The 20,016-nt window shown below is 40.8% G+C and overlaps 1 protein-coding gene across 1 annotated transcript in view; it reads left to right on the top strand.

Moving 5' to 3' along the window:
* The first annotated feature begins 752 nt into the window (after window positions 1-752).
* The window catches only part of LOC115089868 (N-alpha-acetyltransferase 30-like), a 34,244-nt gene continuing 14,980 nt past the window's right edge, over window positions 753-20,016 (top strand). Inside the window, exons 1-4 of the mRNA XM_029598240.1 lie at window positions 753-1,046; window positions 1,279-2,059; window positions 9,226-9,349; window positions 11,091-11,146. Of these exons, the coding sequence (XP_029454100.1) occupies window positions 1,280-2,059; window positions 9,226-9,349; window positions 11,091-11,146 (960 nt within the window). The 5' untranslated portion in view covers window positions 753-1,046; window position 1,279. The remainder of the gene's footprint in view (window positions 1,047-1,278; window positions 2,060-9,225; window positions 9,350-11,090; window positions 11,147-20,016) is intronic.

Below are 20,016 nucleotides of genomic sequence, written 5' to 3'. Positions count from 1 at the left end.
TGCAGTATGGCATGTTCCTATATTCTCAAACATTTTAAGTTCCCTTCCAATATTATGCAACATTAGAGAATTAGAATAATTTTGTTTTATGCTAAATATAGATGAGCATACCAATTCAGATTAAATCCAGACCTGGATTGTGGCTGGCCACAAATTGACTTCAATAAACCTCAAGTATTCCTGGTTTGACTAAAATTTAAAAAGTCTGCAACGATAAAAATAGGGCTTCATTGACTAAGCAGACCCCCAAGACAGAGTGGGAGAAAAACTTTAGTTAATCAGGCAAATAACTTTTTAAATCTAGGCGTGGACGCATGACCCAAATGAGTCAAATCTCGCAATAAATAAAGTACTTCCTGTCCTGGATAGCATAACCAATAATCAGGTAGGAAAGACAGGCCTCGGATTGATGCACCTCGAAGGTTACCATTTATTGTAAAGTATTTAAATAAACGGTTGAAACAAGCAGGCCACCACGCATAAAGACTCATCAGTTTCCCACGGAAATATTAACAGTACTCACTTTGCATAAAATTTAGAGCGCAGTTTTACTACACTTAACCGTGGTGCCCTGACTTTACAACCTCCCGGTCACTTCAGCAATGAACCACATTCAAATGGAATAGGATTCTAATTCTCAGAAGTTTGTCTCCGTTATGATGTTGCGAGGCTTTGAGCATCCTAATCCGGAAAAGCCCCGAGGAGCGGCAGTCTGAGCATCCCGGGAAGGGCTGAGAGAAGCGCGGCCACCTCCAGGCGCAGGAGGTGCTAATGTACCCAAGGCAGCTTCACCTACAGCGCCGAGACCGGGGAGTGGGCGGAGAAACGGACCCGCCCCCAGCCTATCCAGTCCCTGCCCCTCGCCCCACGCGGCTCCCCGGCCTCCCACCCCGCGAAGGTGCCCCTTCCGCACTCCTCGACCAGAACTTGCCGCCAAGCGCAGAAGCGTCGCAAAGCCAGACAGGAAACTTTACGGTGTGCGGCGACGGCGGCTCTTTACGGCCGTCGATGAGTGGAGAGTGGGAGCGGAGCTGAAGACACTCGGGGTTAGTGACGGGGAATACTCGGAAGCCGGGACCAGGCGCTTCAGGGGACTCCTCCTGCGGGGTCTCTCCGGCTGCTCTCGCTTCGGGGGGAAATGTCTGACGGGCGCTGCTCCTCCGTGGCGCCTTGAGGATGGGCCGGGCGGGCAGCCGGGGCTGCGGCCACCGTCCATGCCTCGCTCGCCTTCCTTGAAGTTTCCTCTCACGTTATTTTCTCGGTCTGTGTCTCTTCCAGGATGGCTGATGTACCGCCTGGGCCTAGCGTCCTCTCTCCGCCCCCGGCTGAGATCTCCCCTTTCCCCGGGGCCGGCATCGCGCTGGGCGGGGGCTGTAAGCCGGCCGAGGAGGTGCCGGTGGCAGGGCGCTTCGGCCACGACCCGGACCGCGATGGCAAGAAAGACTGCAAGCAGCAACAGCAGCCGGCGGCGGCGGACGGCGGCGAGGCCGAGAGCGTAAAGGGTCATCATCTTCTCCACCACCACCACCACCACCACCATCATCACCACCACAACCATAGCCACCAGCTCAACGGCCTTATCAGCCCCGAGCTCCGCCACCTCAAAACCGTTTCCCTGAAAAGTAAAATCCTGACGCCGGACGAGAGTTTGAAGGAGGGTGTGAAGGCGGAGAAGAGTAAAACCAAAGGCGGCGGCGGCGGCGGTGGTGGTGGGGTGCAGCCTGGTGACAGCCCCGACAACAGCAGCATGAAGCCTGCCCAGCATGACAGGACTGCCTCGGGGGACAGCGGCCTGGCCGCCAGCAACGGACTGGAGCGGCTGCGGGACGGCCAGCCCGCGGCGCTCGCCACCTCCCTGGCTGCCTGCAGCCTACAGGGCACGGAAACGAACGATCGGGCGCAGTCCGACGAGGAGGACACGACGATACAATACGTCCGATACGAATCCGAGTTACAAATGCCCGATATAATGAGACTGATCACCAAAGATCTGTCCGAACCTTACTCCATTTATACTTATAGGTATTTTATCCACAACTGGCCTCAGCTGTGCTTCTTGGTAAGTGTGGAAGAAGTTGGCAGGGGCATCCCGGCTGAGGACGGAATGATGTGGAAATGATTGGACCAAGAGGTTCTTAGTACTCTGAGAAATCAGAGTATAGAAATTGAGTACTTATTGTAAAACAAAGGATATAAAACATTTGAAGTTACCGGTAGCACTGTAATGAAAGTAGGCAATGATCAAACTTCTGCTGAAAGAAGTTACTGTATACAGATGAACATATGACAGTATATAAATCTTTGTCTTTGCTGTCATGTTTACTTGGCAGGTATTTTTTCTTGGTCTTGTTTTCTGCAGAGCCTCTAAGGAAAACCAGTTTGTGTACTTTCAATTTAATGCAGCATTAAGCAGAGGAAACTGATTCAGGGTTCAGAATATTTAATGTTTCCTGAGGTTTTAACATTGCTTTATATTTGTTTAGCTCTGTTGGTTCTGTTTTATTACTAGTTCATTCTTCTGAGAGCTTTTGTTGGTGCACTGAGGAAGCATGATAGGAGAGCAAGTTTATTTATCCATTTTAATTTAATTAGAAGATAAACCCTTTAACTGGAGATGTATGGACTTATTTCATTTTTTGCTGATGTTTGTTTGTTTATACATCAGATGGATTTAGTGGAGCACAAAGTGATGTCATATTTTTTAAAATTTTCTGTCATTTGTAGTCATTTTAAAAAGGATTTTATTTCAGTTTGTGTTTAAAAATATGGACCTAGATATTTTGATGGCTCAAAAAACACACACAGTTATAAGGTTGTACAAACTAAATTTGACTTTTTGTTCTTCACAGAATGTAATTTAACAGTGATTCATGTTTTATTATCCTGTTTTAAAATTGGGGTCTGCAGAATGCACGACTTTAATGATCCTTGTTAGTAACTAGAGTTTAATTTGTAAACAAAAAGGAAGTGGAACTGTGGAGGGGTGAGATGGGTGGAGTAAGGATCAAGTGATCTCTCTCTCTCACCTACCCAAATCAAAGCTGCCCTTATCTCAGGGTGAGCAGCTCCAATACACTATGTACTTCTCTGCTTCCTCCAAAGGGGGGGGGGCATAAATAATCCATGCAAGCACTGGATCTGCTCTGTTTCTTCAGGGGAGCCAGAATTGATATTCACTGCTGGCTCTGGTCCACATCTTGGATCCCTGAAAAATAGGTGGTTGAATGTGGTTCTGAGTTGTTCTGCTGGAAATTAAGCTCTCGGTAATAGACACAAAAAGGTTGAATTACCAATAAGTTTGAAAGTTGTGAGCAGTAGTGCCATTCATCAAGGCCAGGGCTAAAGCCTTGACAATCTGCACTCCTCACAAGTTGCAAAGCTATGCTAATTCAAACACTTCTTAATGTCTGTTTTACTAAAAACCCCTTCTGTTCTGCAATATAGGGGAGGGGAAACATGGGGAGGGATTGGATTAGGGAGCAAAGTGGTTATTCTCTGTGCTCCAGGCTCACCCGCCTCCTCTTCTATTTTTTATTTATATTCTGCTTTTTCAGGAACTTCAAAGCAGATTACATTCAGGTATAAGAATTTCTCTGATCCCCAGAAGGCTCACAATCTAAGGCCTAGATTTATCATTTTGCTATAAATTTCACATGAATAGCGCCCACAATTAAAAAAAAAAAAAAAAAGGAAGGGGCATGGTTAGGGTAATTTTTGAGTTACTGTAATGTGTGCTATTTTAGCGCTTTACATTTATCGCATATTGCACAGCTTAACACCAGGAAAAAAGGTGTAGTTAGTTCCGGCATTAAAATGTGCGATAACTTGCTTTACACTATTGCTCGCAACATTAAACACCCCTCATTTTCATAAACCCCACCCGAACCCCTCCCCTTTTGAATAAGTTTTCAAAATTTGCATTCACATCACAGGATACGAAAAATAACGCGTGTTATGGACGTAACACCCGTGATAAGACCCTAATGCGATTTGAAAAATGACCCAGTAAGTTTGTACCTGAGGTAATGGAGAGTAAAGTGACTTACCTAAGGTCATAAGGAGCGGCAGCAGGATTTGAACCCTGGCCTTCCTGGTTCACAGCCTGGTGCTCTAACTACTCAGCTACTCCTCCACTCTTGCCTGCAGGCTACCTGGAGGGAGAGGGGCTAGAGCAGAACACCCCTTCTACTCTTCCTCTTGCGCCTGAAAAGAAGTCCCCGAACTGCATTCCAGGCTGTCCGTCCCGTCCCCCCCCCCACACACACACAACTTAAGCCCTGTTAGTAACACAACTAAAAATGGTATGTTTAGCTTTTAGTGAAATTATATCTATCCTCCGGTGGTAAAACATCTGTGAAAATGGTGTCTTATGGGTCCAGTTCACACACATCTTTTGCCATGGGCAAGGGACAGGAGAAAATGGAGCTTCTTCATAGTATTTGTATGCCACATCTCAGTGATATTTTGTTGTCTGGTGAATATCAAAATGATGCAGTGTTGATATACATTGAGGCCCTGATAAATCCGTCCAATGTCTTGAGCACATTAGCACTTCAGAAGAGGGTGTTACAAAAGAAAGTCAGCAGTACATTGTATTGAGTGAATAATGGAAGAACTTATGGGGCCTGGTTGCCCATTTTCCATTGAGATGAGTTTTATTAATAAGATTAGTTGGTATATATTTTTCTGGGGGTGTACGTCTTGTCCATACCAGTATACAAGATTTGACTAAGACTGTGAGGGCAGGTACAGAATACATGATGGGCTGCACAGAATGTTACGTTTGAATTTGACCTTTTCCAGTTTAACTAAAGAACACACAGGAACAGAAAATGTTTTATTCCAGATTATGCATAGTAAAGTTACTAAACTATACTTGTAGAGATCCTGGATTGACCAGTTCAGAGGCTCACACACACCCTCAACACATCCTTCACAGTCGGTCAACCTGACTAGGACCATTGATTTCTACAGATTTTATATTTCTTGTACAGATGTCGATGGGCTTGCTTGATTTATAGTGAAATCTTATTATTGATCAGCTGATAAAATCCCATAATTCTTGCCAGAAAGTATTATTTGTATATATTTAAGGATGCAAAGAGACTGCAGGGAGTTCAGAGACGTGTAGCGGATAATGATAAAGTCAAAAAAATAGACCAAAAACAATACTTGTTTCTAATTTCATTTTATATTGGACATTTCAAATATGTGTATTCCTGTGCTCTCTTACAGTGCTAAACATTTCACTAAACTCTGTAAGTACAGTGAAACACAAATTTGGTATCAAATACATTGTGATTTTCTATTGTGGCTTTTTAGGTAATGTTTGATCTGAAAGGAAATTCGATGTAATTGGTGTTTTTTTTAGTCTATTTTCACTCTGTAGATAAATGTTGCTAGACTACAGCTAAGCCCCCGCTCTTCACTATCTAGCAGGTAGTGATAAACCTACTTAGGAAAAATAAATAATACATATTTTTTGGATGCAAAGGAGCCTTGTATTGTAACTTGCTGCTTCGTGAGATAGGCTCAGGAGAATTGTCTTCTTGCATAGATGCTTTCCCAGCTAGCAATTACTTGCACATGTTTGTTTTCTCCTTTTGAAAAGTGATCTGACCAATATAGTATGTGCATTGGTCTGTATGCTGGACTAAAGTGGGTACTTTTGTGCATATGTTTTCATTTGCTATAGCTAAGTCACAAATCATGATCTTTGATACAGTATATTGTGCATATGAAATATTTTTCAGTGAAAAGGCCCCATAGGCTAGATTTATAAAGGGTTTGCAGTCTAATACGAACCAAAATAGGTCCACTTGATTTTATATATATATATATATATATATATATATATATATATATATATATATATATATATATATATATATATATATATATAATACACACTCCAGAATCCATAGGAAGGTTTTAAGGAGGACCAAGCCTTTGAGTGCCCCCATTATAGGAGAGATCTAAAGAAATAGAAATAGTTTGGTCCACTTTGGTATTGTATCAAATCAAATTAAAGGATATTTGCAGGAAAGGGAGTAAATGTGGATAGAAAGAAAAGGGACACAAAAGACCATTCAGTATTAGGTGAAGAGCTCAGTAAAACTTCCTCAAAGGAGTATGCAAAGGTATATCTTTCTTGGTTTTTTGGCAGTTATGCTTATAAATATTATCCACTCTGGATGCTTTTTGATTGACCGCTTTTTCTTCCCCATTTTTTCCCCAAATCCATTCAGTTCCCTATTGCCACGCCATATACTTTAGCATATCCATTATTGCACTACTCATCTTAACAGCTGATTGCCACAAAATTGGTGAACCCATTTAGCTCTGCTAGACCACTACTACTGGCTTCAATGACCATGGGGGGCTAGAGAGCTATAGTCATGGCTTCACCACTCTCTCCTGTTTGGCAGGCATTGATCTGCCCACATAGTGCTTTTGATATGTGCTCGCTGACAAGTGGTGATCCTGCAGTCACAATCCCAGGGTGAAGCACGCAATCTAATAATCAGCCGAAGTGAGGGCATACAAAGCACTATCATGGGAGGGTTTTTCTAGATACATTTTTATTTCTATTACAGACTAATAGTAATCAAAGAGATTAGTTTTGTGTAGGTTTGAATTTTTTCATAGCTTTTTTAAAAATTGTATCAACCCCTCTTCTCCCTCACACACATCCCTTGTTCTAGAACCTCCTTTCTGTTGAAAATGTTTGCTTTTTGTTACTAATAACTTTTGCATTATTTGAATGTCTCTATCCTGTGTCTGTCTCCCCCCGCCTTTGAAAAGTCTGCATACTTAGGTCCATACGACTTACAAAATGAGACTTAAGAGCCTAAATACATGAAGGGGAGAATTGGATAGGACCATTAAGATACTTTAAAGATATAAATAATGCACAAGGAGCAAACTCATTTTTCAGTGGTAAAGAAGTTCTGGCAAAAGAGATCTTGATATATGATTCAAAAGGGTTCAGGAGTAAATAAAGAGATCTGTCGTCCCAGAAGGGGGCCGTGGAGAACAAAATAGTAAAAGAATTCAAGAAAGCCTCTGATAAACAGAGGGGGATCCTTAGTTGAGAGGATGTACAGTATTGCATTATGGATGGGCAGATTAGATGGATCTAATTGTCCTTATCTGCTGTATTTTTCTGTGAAAAGAGGAGTCCATAAATATATACACAAGTTCATCCCGGTGCTTTGAAGTGAAAATTGGAAACATTTTCCCTTCATTAGTGAATATTTCTAATTCCCAGTGAATGTTCATGGAGTCCTGGTTTTCCAGTTTCAGCCTTTGTTCTCTATTCCAATATTACAACGTATGTATTCTGTGCTGTTGTCTATTCACACAGCTACAGGTCAGAAGATCACAAGTGGAATATTCCATTTCCACTGCAGTTAGAACTGTTTCTCTTTCATTTCTAGTCTGGTGGATACTCAGTGGTGGTGTTTTGTTGATGGTGCATTTAAGGAGCCAAGTAACATTAGGAGAAATATATCTAGCTATATATATTATAGATAGATAGAACCATGTGGAGTGCCATGTAAAGGGAGCACTTTGACGTTTACTGAATCACAAGAGTTTTAAGCTTTTTGCAAGGAACAGAGATATCCCACCCTTTTAGTCCTGTAGGACCACCCGGAGTAGTTTACAAAAAAATAATACAATTTCATACATGCAAATTACACCATGTTAAAAATTCCTAAATAAATACACAACTCAAAGAAAACCAGTAGTAAGCAATGCAGACCCCAATCATTTACTCCTCCCCATGAGGCAGCATTCAAGTTCAGAGGAGCAATGACAGTGGGGAAGAGGGGCTAGACTTCTGAAAAATGCACCAACTTAAAGTCTGGCATTGTTTGAGCCTATAAAACCTAACAACGTTTCCCCCATGCTCCTGTCGTTAATTCACTTTTACAGCACAGGCGGCATGAAATCATTAATTGCCTGAAAAGTGAAATGGTGGAATTATAATTATACAGTGTATCCTTCCTGAACCCTCAGCCAGTCCCTTGGATTGGAAGGGAATTGCTCATTTTAGGTGCCAAAATTCATTATCTTAATGAAATTGGTAACAGATTTTTTAGACTAAATGTATTGGCAGACATTGACAATTTAAGTTTTTAGCTTGGAGCAAAATACAGATTAGCGAGCATTGAATAATTAAGTTTTTGGAGGTTCATGTAACATGTTGCTTAGCTTTTTATATCACAGTACATAATTTGCTGAGATTTTCCATTCATCCTATCTTTTAAAAAATGTTAGTTTTTTTGTTTTGTTTTTTTTTATTAATCAAATATATTTCAACTTTTTAGCTCCGCAAAGTTATTAAAAAATCTCCTCAGTATTTGGCTGGTACTGGTTGTGGTTGTTAACCTATTTTCAAGTGAAGCAATAAGACATGCTAGTTTGTGGTAAACCTTTTTTATATTTGGGTTACAATTGGTGCTACTTTTTACAAATTTGAAATGCGCTAATTCAGCCCCTTTTTTAAATATCATCAGCACCAAGTGCTGATTTATCAATACAAGGTCAAGTATTGACCTGGGAATAAGAAACTTGGGGATCTGTTTGCAAGCCTATGACTTATGACCTATGAATAGGCCTCATTACCAATAATGGAAGCCGCCATTAATAATGCTTGCTTGTTAATGCTCATCACAGGTTAATTAATAGACCCCTTGGACTGCAGTGCCCATCACGTTTGCTAATGGGTTTGTTATTTTTTTTTTAACATGCCTGCCACTTTGTCAATGCAAGTTGTGCAAGTTTGGATTGAAAAAAATGCTTGTGTCTCCCCCTTGGTGTTCTTGTTGGTATTTTCAATGATTCTCAAGGATGTTTTTCATTAATTACACTTGCTGTGACGGATATTTTTGTTGCTCTGTTTTATCTGGAAGCACTTATCTCGCCTTGAGTCACCAGTGAAAAGGAGTGAGGTAAATTATAAATAAATACACTTTCTTTGGTGTATTCTGTTTATGATATTTCTGTTTTGGTGCAAATTCTAGAACAGAATATTGGGGAGCAGATGCAGCACAAACTAGAATCTTGAAGAGAAGATGGCTGCTGCGGGAATATTCTTCAAAGTGTTTACTTAAAAACAAAACCAGTTTTACATGTATTGTAAAAATGCCATTTAAAAATGTTGTTTTCCATTGTGGGTGTCAGAAAATTAGAACATAAAAGTATTTGTTTGTCTTTAAGGCCATGGTAGATGAGGAATGTGTAGGTGCCATCGTCTGCAAGTTGGATATGCACAAAAAGATGTTCCGAAGAGGTTATATAGCCATGTTAGCAGTGGATTCCAAATACAGAAGAAAAGGCATCGGTAAGATTTTGGCTCTCTCTTTGCAGACCTAGGGAATTCTGTACATGTGCCGCCCAAACCAGAGGAGTAACCGTGGGTTAACCAGTGCAGCACCATAGATTCAAGCTCCCCCCCGCCTGTGCACAGAGAGACCACGTGAAGCTGTATCACATCAGAGGCCGTTACTGGCAGAAGTTATAAACTAGATGGAAGAAACCGAGCACGGTGACCGGATGAGAAGTTTGTGCTTGCGGCTTTGTGTGGTCTCTCTCACTTTGTGCGGTGCCAGCCGAGGGGGGAATGGATGCTATTTGTGGTAAACTGTTATGAATGAAACATTTTTGGAAAACACCCTTAGGTTGGGCACTAAATGCCTGATCCCAAAGATTGGAAAGATTTTTAAATAAGCAGTCGGAGGCAGTTTACAAACTTGCAGCATGCTTTCTTCTGAAACTTGGAGGAAAGAGGAAAATTAAAATATTGACTTGGACATTCCTTTCTGTCATCTTTTGTGTTCCTTTTGATAATAGAAATGAAGACCTCATGGTAGGACTCCCACAAGACTAAACTGGTGTTCCTGCTGGAGTCAGAGTGCCCAAATCAGAGCAGCATTTTATTAGCTTATTGCTACAGCAGTTGGTGCAGGATTGCCCTTAGATTTGCAGTGCATTTCCTGTAATTTTATAAATGGTATTAAGGCAATATGCAGACACTGCAGAGAGTGGTTTGCCTGCCCATTACTGTGCGAGCCGAGAATGATTGACAAAACCACCTGATAATGAGTTTTCATAACCTGGTAAAACGTAGAATGGACTGGGTTTTTGGATGGTATCTTGGAGCTAATTTGTGGTGTCCTCATTGGATTATGTAGTCCTTCCAGTGAGCTATATGGCATGGGTCATGCCATCAGTTAGTCAGGCTAGTGCCTTGGAGAACAGCTGCCCCTCGTCATATTTTAGTGCATCTTCAAATACAAAGAAAATCCCTCCTTAAAACCAAGCCTCCTACTTGATACTGTCCTGGGAAGCTTCTTTTCAGATTTCTCAGAGCAAATAATTTCTTTGTAAAACACAACTTCTGCCTTCTCAAAAAGTTTCTCATGTTGTATGGGAGATGGACATAAAAGTTTTCATTGCTACTCTAAATGGTCAGTACGAGCACTAAAACCTGATTTGGCACATGGCCTTTGTGGTCTGTCTAAAATAAAGTCCTCTGGGAAGCGTTTTTTAACCCCTTGTTCAGACTAAGGAGAGAGCGTGCAATACGTCCTACCTGCTTTTGGTAATCTAGGCAGAAAGCTAATTGTTAAGACATCTTTGCTGTAATCTTGGTGATCTTAGAATTGCAGTTTAGAACTGGAAAAAGATTTCAGCAGGACTTTAACTTGTCTGGGACTGATTTATTTATTTAAAAGATTTATATCTGGCATATATCCAGAGTAGGGCTTTGTAAGAAATTGTCCCTAGAATAAAAAGCCGTATCCTGCTCCTGTTGGCATTTGGTAAGCACACCCATCTCAGTTGCTGCTCTATCTAGCATTGCAATGTAGGAAAAGTGAAAAATAGATTGCTCTTGAAAATGTCCCTATTTGAGTAGTCCTTTGCCTTTTAATTGATTAGGCCATAAAATACAGGTTATGTATTTTATAGTAAACATAATTTCGATTCTGCAAATGCTAACTTTCAAAATGAACTGTTAGATTTTATCTTTATGCATCAAAAAAGAAAAAAAAGACAAACCTTTTTTTAATTCTGCATTTCAGGTACAAACTTGGTAAAGAAAGCTATTTATGCCATGGTTGAAGGTGATTGTGATGAGGTAAGTGTCATCAAATGATCCAACGTAAGAAATATCACGCTGGATCCGAGCAAGGTCCATCAAGCCCAGTATCTTGTCTTCGACAGTGGCCAGCCTGGGTCACGGGTATTCAGTAGATCCCTAAAAGGTAGATCTATTTCTTCTGACTCACTCTCAAGGGTAGGAATAGCTTTCCCTAGTTTACCTGACTATGCTAGTCGCCTTGATCATGTCTTCTGGCAACAGATTCCACAATTTAATTTGTTTTAAATCTGCTGGTTGTACAACTTGTTAGTTTCAAGGGCTGTCCCCTTGTTTTAGTAGTATTTGAAAGAGTAAATAATCTTCTTTTATTTACCCGTTCCACTCCACTTATGATGATATAAATTTATATCATGTCCTTCTCAGCCATCTCTATTCCAAACTGAAAAGCCCTAATCAATTCAGCCTCTCATCATAGGGGAGTTGTTCCATCCTTTTTATTATTTTTGTTGCCCTGTTCTACAGTTTTTCTAGTTCTGCTATCTTTTTTTTTTTTTGAGATGGGGCACCCAGAACTACACATAGTACTCAAGGTTCAGTCACACCATGGATCAATGCAGAGGCAATATAATATTTTCCCTTTTATTCTCCATTCCCTTTCAGACCATTCCTAACATTCTTTGTTTGCTTTTTTGACCACCGTTTGAGATACTAGATATATCAGATATAACAAATGCAATGTTTTCATCTGTAGCATGGTTTTTTTCTTTTTGGTGGTCCCTCTGTCAGGTGACATACTGTGATGAAGGCAAACGAATGTAATTGTTCCCAACATTGCTCACTGACTTGCATCAGAGCATGACTACAGGAGAGCACCTTTTATCTGGAAGGGGATTTTACCAAGCTTCTTCTGGTTAATGGAAGGGTCCCTGCTTTGCCAGTGCTTCTCTGTCACTTCTTCCTCCTCCACCACCCTACCCCTGTGTGCATGGGATGAGGGTGAAATGGGGTAGACTCAGGAGTAATCTTAGGAAATAGTAGTGGTAGTAGGAAATATTTCTTTACAGAGAAGGGTGGTGGATGCCTGGAACAACCCTCCCAGTGGAGGTGGTAGAGACGAGAACAGTATCTGAATTCAAGAAAGCACGGGATAAACATAGGGCATGGGCAGACTAGATAGGCCATATAGTGTGTGTTTTCTGCCATCACGTTTCTATGATTCAGCCAGCAAGCAGAGCCCGGGGCCTAGTGCTTCCTTAACCTGCTCCTCTTGCCACCAGCACCTCTCTTCTACAGGTCATGATCTCAGATCAACTGTTTGAACCGCATGGAGCACAGATGATCTGAGCTGTGAACCGAATGAGAGGAATACGTGCTGGCCCTAGGAGGAGTGGGTCAGAAAAGTATTGGGCCACTGGAGCAGCTTGCCAGCTGGGTCGGGCTGTGCAGGATGAAGAGATGAAAGGGAGAGGGCCAGCAAGAGCTTGGCCCCAACCATTTTCAGGGAAAAAAAAAAGTGCTACCCCTGTAGTCACTTTCTGGTATAAGTCCATGAATGATGTCAGAAGCAAGTACACAATTGAAACAACTGATCTGAGACCATGTACCGCAGGAGGGGTAGCGAAGCTCTGGGCCAAGCTGACTGTGAAGGGAGGGCTGGGGGGTTGGGCGTGGCCATGGGCGGGGGAAGGAAGTGGTAAAAGAGTTGTGATCCTTTTTTAACTCTCTCCTCCCTGCCACTGCATGGGCTCCTGGGAACTCCCAACCATGGGAGGATTTTTTTTCCCATATATTGGGCTTTTTCGGGTAATGGAACACCAGATAAAACATGCTGGACTGTACATTATTTTCATGTGTCCTGTAAACTCTCTGGCTCATAGGCTCCAGAACTCCCATGGCTCCTTCTTCCGGGTTCCCCCCCCCCCCCCCCTGCTGCTTCTGGGCTGTCTCTGTTCTCTGTGTTATTTAGTACACTAGGTTTTGGGAGACATCCACAATAAGACCGCATTGGGATTTCAGAGTGCTGCTGATGTTGGTAGGCTGAATGAGTTTCACCCTCGGCATTAGCAGAACTCCTCAGAATTGACTGGTTATATCTGACTTCCCTTCTTTTTATCCTCTCTGTAATGGAGATTTGTTTTATTTGCTTGATACATGATATTTGAATCATGTGTTCAATTTCATGAACACTTGGATTACTTTCCTTTCTTATTTCTTTTTTTACAGAGTTGCTGCAGCATTTAAATTTGATCATGTGCTGTGTTTGTGGTAAAGTTATTAAAATGGATTCATGATGAGAGGTGTGAATATGTTTGAATGTGGCATAGGCAAAGGTGAAAAAAATCCCGAGTTCTTTGGCCACCAAAATGTAATTGCTGGTACCCACAATTGCACCATCCCTCATGGGATAGGAGGTCAGGGTAACCCCAGCGTGTATGAAAGAGGAGAGGTCACAGCAGCTTCTGCTGCGGGGCCATGTGGCGCTGGGGAAAAGGCTTGAAGGGACATCAGAAAGGAAAACGTAAAAGCAAACTCATCCCCCACCTACCTCCCAAAAAAGCAAAAAATATTAAATAAAATATACACAAAACAGAACAAAAATTTAAAAAAAAACCAAAACAATAAAAGAAAAACAAAATGTGAACATTTCATAATGCTTATTTTCCTTTATTTGTTACAGAAATTTGCATATGATTATAAGTACATAAGAACATTTATTTATAAAAATTTCTAGCCTGCATTTTCCATGGGCAGTACACAGCGGTTTACATCAGCAATGCATAAGCTTAGTTTCACATGTATGGACAAAATAACAATACAGCATCAATTTAAAAAAAAAAAAAAACCCCCATAAAAACAGATAAATTAAATAGAGCTTATGTTAGTTCAATAAGCCTGCAAAGAAAGAAAAGTCTTCAACGCCTCCTTAAATGATTTCTGAGAAGAAGCTGTGCGGATGGATTCAGACAAAGAATTCCAAAGGCGTGGCCCTGCTGTGGAGATTGCTCTCTTTCTAGTGATGTCTAGACGTGCTACTTTCAGGGCAGGTACTTCCAGGAAACATTTCTGAGCTGACGAGTAGGTTTATATAAGCGAAGTGTGAATGCAAGCCAAATGGATGATTCTTCCTTTAGTAATCTATGAATGAGATCAAGGACGTTGTATTGAGGCCTCCATGTCATAGGTAGCTAGTGTAGCTTCATCAGTGTAGGAGTTATGCGCTCTTTCAATCTTGTCCCGCTTAACAGTCTGGCAGCAGAATTTTCCAAATATAGCGAATTACATTACCAAGTGCAACCAAAACCAGTGCTTGCAATACAGCTTGAAAGTCGTTTGGTTAACAATAGTTTCATTTTCTTTAACAAAGATAATATATAAAATGAACATTTAATAATTGAGGAAACATGTTGTTTCATTGATTAAATCATATTCCGGAAATAACCGTAAAGGTTTGACAGTCCTAAATGGTAATTGTTAGTTTTAAAATGGGAATTTGGAGGGAAAGAGATGTGTAGGATTTTTATTGTTGACAGAATTATTATTTCTGTTTTTGTAACATTAAGCTTTAGTCTACAATGATTTAACCAGCATTTAACTGACTTGATGCAAAGTGATGCGTGCTACAGTGTATTACACTTTGAGAGAAAATAAGGAATAAACAATTGAATATCATCTGTAGATAGGTTATAATTGACACCTAAACAAGAAAGTAACTTGCATAAAGGAGTGAGATATATATTGAACATTGTGGAGGAAAGTGCTGAGCCCTGAGGGACTCCAGAAATGATATTAAGCCAAGAGGAGTAGCATGAACCAACTTTGTCGCTGTTTGCAATCTGATAATTTTGAGGGATCCTGCCAGGTACTTGTGACCTGGCTTGGCCACTGTTGGAAACAGGATACTGGGCTTGATGGACCCTTGGTCTGACCCAGTATGGCAAGTCTTATGTAACCATTGTAGAACTGTTCTGGTTATGCCTATGGATTTCAGTTGAGTTAATAGTATGGAGTGAACTACAGTGTCGAGCGCAGCTAATATATCCAGTTGAACTAGAATGTAATATGTGTTTGTGTCAAAACCGTGCAAAATTGTATCAGAGGATGATAACAATAGTCTTTCTATGCTATAACCTTTATGAAATCCATGTTGATGTGAGTCCAAATATTCAGTTTCATCAATATAATCGGAAAGCTGATGCAATATTTGATCATTTTGCCAAAAAGGGAAGAGGAGATATCAGACAATAATTAGCAAAATTATATGGATCTGCAGAGGGTTATGTGGTACAGGTGTCACTGAAGCTTGATTTAAAGTGTTTGTTAATATACCTGATGTACGTGAAAGATTAACAACTGTTGCTAGGTATTGTGAGATGCCACCAGCATATTTTAACAGTGCATTTGAGCAAGAATGTTGTGGGCACATAGTATTTTTCATTTTTTTAAAGTATACATTTGATGGTGTCAGTCCTGACTGTTGTATGTAACATGAGAAATGCCATGCTGGGTCAGCTCAAGGCCCATTAGGCCCTATCATCCTGTCTGACAGTGGCCAATCCAGGTCGCAAGTACCTGGCAGATCCCATAAAGTAGATCCAGTTCCTGTTACTCACTTCCAGGGGTAGCACTAACTTTTCTTGGTCTGCCTCGCTAATTACGTGTAATGGACTTTCCCCCCAGGAACTTGTCCAAACCTGCTATGCTAGTCGCCTTGACCATGTCCTCTGGTAACAGATTACACAGCTTGATAGTGCATGGAGTACAAAAGTACTTTCTACGATGCTGGTTGCTAGCTTAATGGAGTGTTCCCTTGTTTTAGTATTTTTGAAAGGGTAAATAACTGTCCTTTTTTTATTTACCCATTCCACCCCATGCACGATTATAAATTTCTGTCATGTCCCCTTGTAGCCTTCTCTTTTCCAAGCTGAAGAGCCCTAGCTTGCGTAACCTTCCATTTTAGGAAAGCCATTCTTCCCCTTTTATCATTTTTGTTGCCCTCCTCTGCACCTTTTCTAGTTCTTCTATCTCATTTGACATGGAGCAACCAGAACTGCACCCAGTACTCAAGGTGTGGTCACACCATGGCTCAATACAGAGACATGATATTTTCCAGATAATTCCTAACATTCCCCTAGATTTATCAAAATGCTATATAGTGGAAAAAGCGCCCACGATAAAAACTGACGTGGTTAGGATAATTTCCAGCTATCACATCTGCATAGGCAATTTCCGCAGTGCACACTACATTGCAGCATTTTTGAGGGGGGTTGGGGGGGGGGGAGAGAGACTCTGTATAGAAATCCATGTTACTTTCTATTTATACCACTGTAAGAGGGGGCACTTTTAAAACTCTGTGGAGTTTAGGGGGGTGGTTTTACATAGAGAGTCAGAGGTACAAACAGCAGAGTTGACATCACTGAAGATTTTTTGTTTGATTTGTGCAATGCGCTCTCTACCTAGCTTGTTGCACTCTCTACCTAGCTTGTTTGAAGCTAGGTAGAGAGCGCATTGTACAAATCAACCAAAAATCATCAGTGATGTCAACTTTGCTGTTCGTATCGCTGTGTATGTAAAACTGCACCCCCAAACCCCACACCAAATTAAAAGTGCCCCCTCTTACAGTGGTATAAATAGAGAATGACACACGGCTAATGCACACACAACGCACAGAAAAAAGGTGTAGTTATTTCTGGCGTTGTGTGTTAGAGCATTTATTGCTAGGGTTAAGGCCCTAACACGAAATGGTAAATGACCCTGATTGTTTGCTCTTTTGACTGTCACCGCACACTGAGCTGAGGATTTCAACATATTGTCTACAAGGATTCCACGTTTCTTTTCTTGGATGGTAACTCTGAATACAGAACCCAGCATTGTGTACCTGAAGTTGGGATTATTTTTCCCTTTGTGCATCATTTTGCACTTTTCTGTGTTAAATTTCATCTGCCATTCAGTTGCTTGGTCCCAGTCTCACAAGGTCCCTCTGCAGTACCTGGCAATCTGCTGTTGTTTTAATAACTTTGAATACATTTTTTTCATCTACAGATTTGATCACCTCACTCAAGTTCCCTTTTTTGCAGATCATTTATGAATAAGTTAAACAGTGCAGGTCCCAGTACTGATCCCTGTGCCACTCTGTCCGAAGATAGAATAAACTCCACTAATGATCTTTCTCCATTTGGAAAAATGACCATTTAGTCCTACCTTCTGTTTCCTGTCTTTTAACAAGTTAACCAATCCACAATAGGACACTGCCTCCTCTTGTACAACTTTTTAAATTCCCGAGGAGTCTTTCATTAGAGACTTTGTCCAAAGCCTTCTGAAAATCCAAATATACTATATCAGCCGGCTCACTTTTATCTACATATTTATTTACACTAAAAGCCTAATAAGGCCAGACTTCCCTTTACTAAAACCATCTTATTTACTTATTTATTTTTTGTTTTTTTATACCGATCTTCCTACATTAGATGCAAATCAAACCGGTTTACAAAGAACAATAACTTGCCTGACAGCATTACATGGAACAATGAACATTTAAGCAACTTTAAGTAACATAGTCAAAGAGAAGAAAAACAAAATATACAATTTGAATTACATAGTAATCAAGGTAAATAAGAAATGGATTACATAGTAATGAAGGAAAAGTCAAAAGAGTGACTGAGGGTCTCTTCATAGGGAACCTGGGTAAATGAGAGAGACTAATAACAGATTAAACCATATAAGTGAGAGAAATAAACAGAGAAGTATAGCGAGAGATGGAGAGAAAGCTTTAAGCTAACCAGAGGGTTCTGGAAAAGCAAGCTTGAATAACCAAGTTTTAAGTTTTTTCTTAAAGGAGATTGGGCAAGTTTCTTGTCGGAGGTCAGGAGGGAGAGTGTTCCAGTTAGATGGACCTGCAGTAGAAAAGGCCCTTTTTCTTAGCGATGTTCTTGACTCATCCTCAGTAAACCATTTCTATCTAGATGACCAGTGACTTTATTTTTAAGAATGGTTTCTACCATTTTACCCTGCACCGATGTCAAACTCACTGGACTATGGTTTCCTGGATCAGCCTTTTTAAAAATCAGCCTCACGTTGGCCGCCTTCCAGCCTTCAGGTATCCTGATTGCTTCAAATGATAGGTTACAGATTATTAGTAACTGGTTAGCAATGGTAGAGCAGCTCTTGAAATTCTTGATGGCATCATGGTGTGCTGGGGACTCCCTGAGATTTTAACTGAACTGGCCCCTTCTAAGAGAGAGAGAGAAAAAAAATTCTAAGTGATGGGAGGATCAAGAGTGCATTGAAAGTGTGAGCTGGGCTTCCAGGGTGCTTTACTATTTTGGCAAAAATGTGAATGAATGCTTCTAAACTTATTGGGAGAAGGGGGGAAAAGATACACACTCATTTTATAAAGTCAGTTTCTCTGTAGGAAATCAGGCAAAAATTAAATTATATGCAAAAAACATTCCCCTAGTTCCTAAAACTTTTGGATGCTAGTTTGCTAAATATTTGCCAGCCCAGAAACCTACTTGAGTTTGTTTGTAGCTGCATCACAGTAGGATTTGTAGCCAGTATTTTTGTGGCTCATCTGCCAGTTTTTTGGGATCTTTGTTCTTACCCTTTCATGTTTTTACAGTAAGGGTCTTTTTTTTCTATATTGGACTCTGGCATGGACCATTCCTCTGACGTTCTGTTGACAGTGGGCTACAGTTCGGGTTGAGTGATGTCTCTTGGCCAGTTTTTCCCCCCATCTAATTCCGAGTTGACTGCAGATTGTGCCCGTTACCTTCTTGAGGGCAACGGGGCTATTGCCCTAACAGTAGAAAATCCCTCCGACTTAGCGGAGCATTCTCTCTTTCATCAAAGGTTGCATGGTTTCCATGCTGCTCATAGCCCAGGTCGGCCTGAGACAGCAAAAACATGAAACTGGAAGTGAGGTTGGATTTCCATTTCTCTCTCTCGCTGGCTTCGTGCACAGAGCTGAACTAGAATTTTACATTAGAGAGTTTAAAAGAAGCAGAACCTGAATGTGCCGCTTCACATGTGCTACAGTACGCAAGTTCTTATTGAACAACTGTGGTTTAGTACTTTAGAAAGAGGATGCAGACGCAACGAACAGTGCTTTCTCAGTAATTTTTATTAGTTTCTTATTTCAAAAAATGCTTTTAAAATGTTTGGGTTGGTTTTTTTTTTCCATGATAATGACCATTAGTAAAGTGAGAGAGTTTGTGTACTGCGAGCATTCTGTTTGTCAGAGTATGGCAGTGTAGTACATAAGTGATGTGAATTAAAACACTGAAACATAATCCAGTTTAATCCTCTCGTATTGCCTCATCCATGGGGATTGCCAAGTTGCCAAAAGAAATAACAGAATTATTTAGCATGTCAATTGGGTATTGGTTACAGAGTCTCAGAATAATGATGATGTACTACATAAAGGTTACGGACAGGGAATCTTAGAAACTACAGACACATAGTCATCTTTTTAAATCACTTGCTCTGTGTTGGATTTTTCAGTTTCACCTTCTTTTTTTTTTTTTTTTTTAAGAAATGTATTCTGAATTCTTTAATGTACTGCAAGGAGTTCTTTAAAATGACACTGATGTACTACGTGAGAATGTTCTGATTTAATTGCAAAACCAGACCCAACTAGTTGGTTGGGTTTTCAGGGTGTCCATAATGAATATGCATGAGAGAATTTGCATCCAATGAAAGCAGTTCATGCTAATCTCTCATGCATATTCATTGCGGATATCCTGAAACCCGACTAGCTGGGTGTGTCCCGAGGACTGTGTTGAGAAGCACTGGACTAGCGGATTCTCATCAGGCTCTTCTTTTATTTTATGATTGTTGCTACTGAAGTGGGCGTGTGCTACTTAACCTTAGCAAGATCCCCAAGCAAGAGAGCGAAAATACAATTTGCTGGC

This window comes from Rhinatrema bivittatum, chromosome 4 (assembly GCF_901001135.1).
Source record: "Rhinatrema bivittatum chromosome 4, aRhiBiv1.1, whole genome shotgun sequence".
Classification (NCBI taxonomy): domain Eukaryota; kingdom Metazoa; phylum Chordata; class Amphibia; order Gymnophiona; family Rhinatrematidae; genus Rhinatrema; species Rhinatrema bivittatum.
Note: the sequence above shows the minus strand (reverse complement) of the source record. Positions and strands in the feature narration are given on the sequence as shown.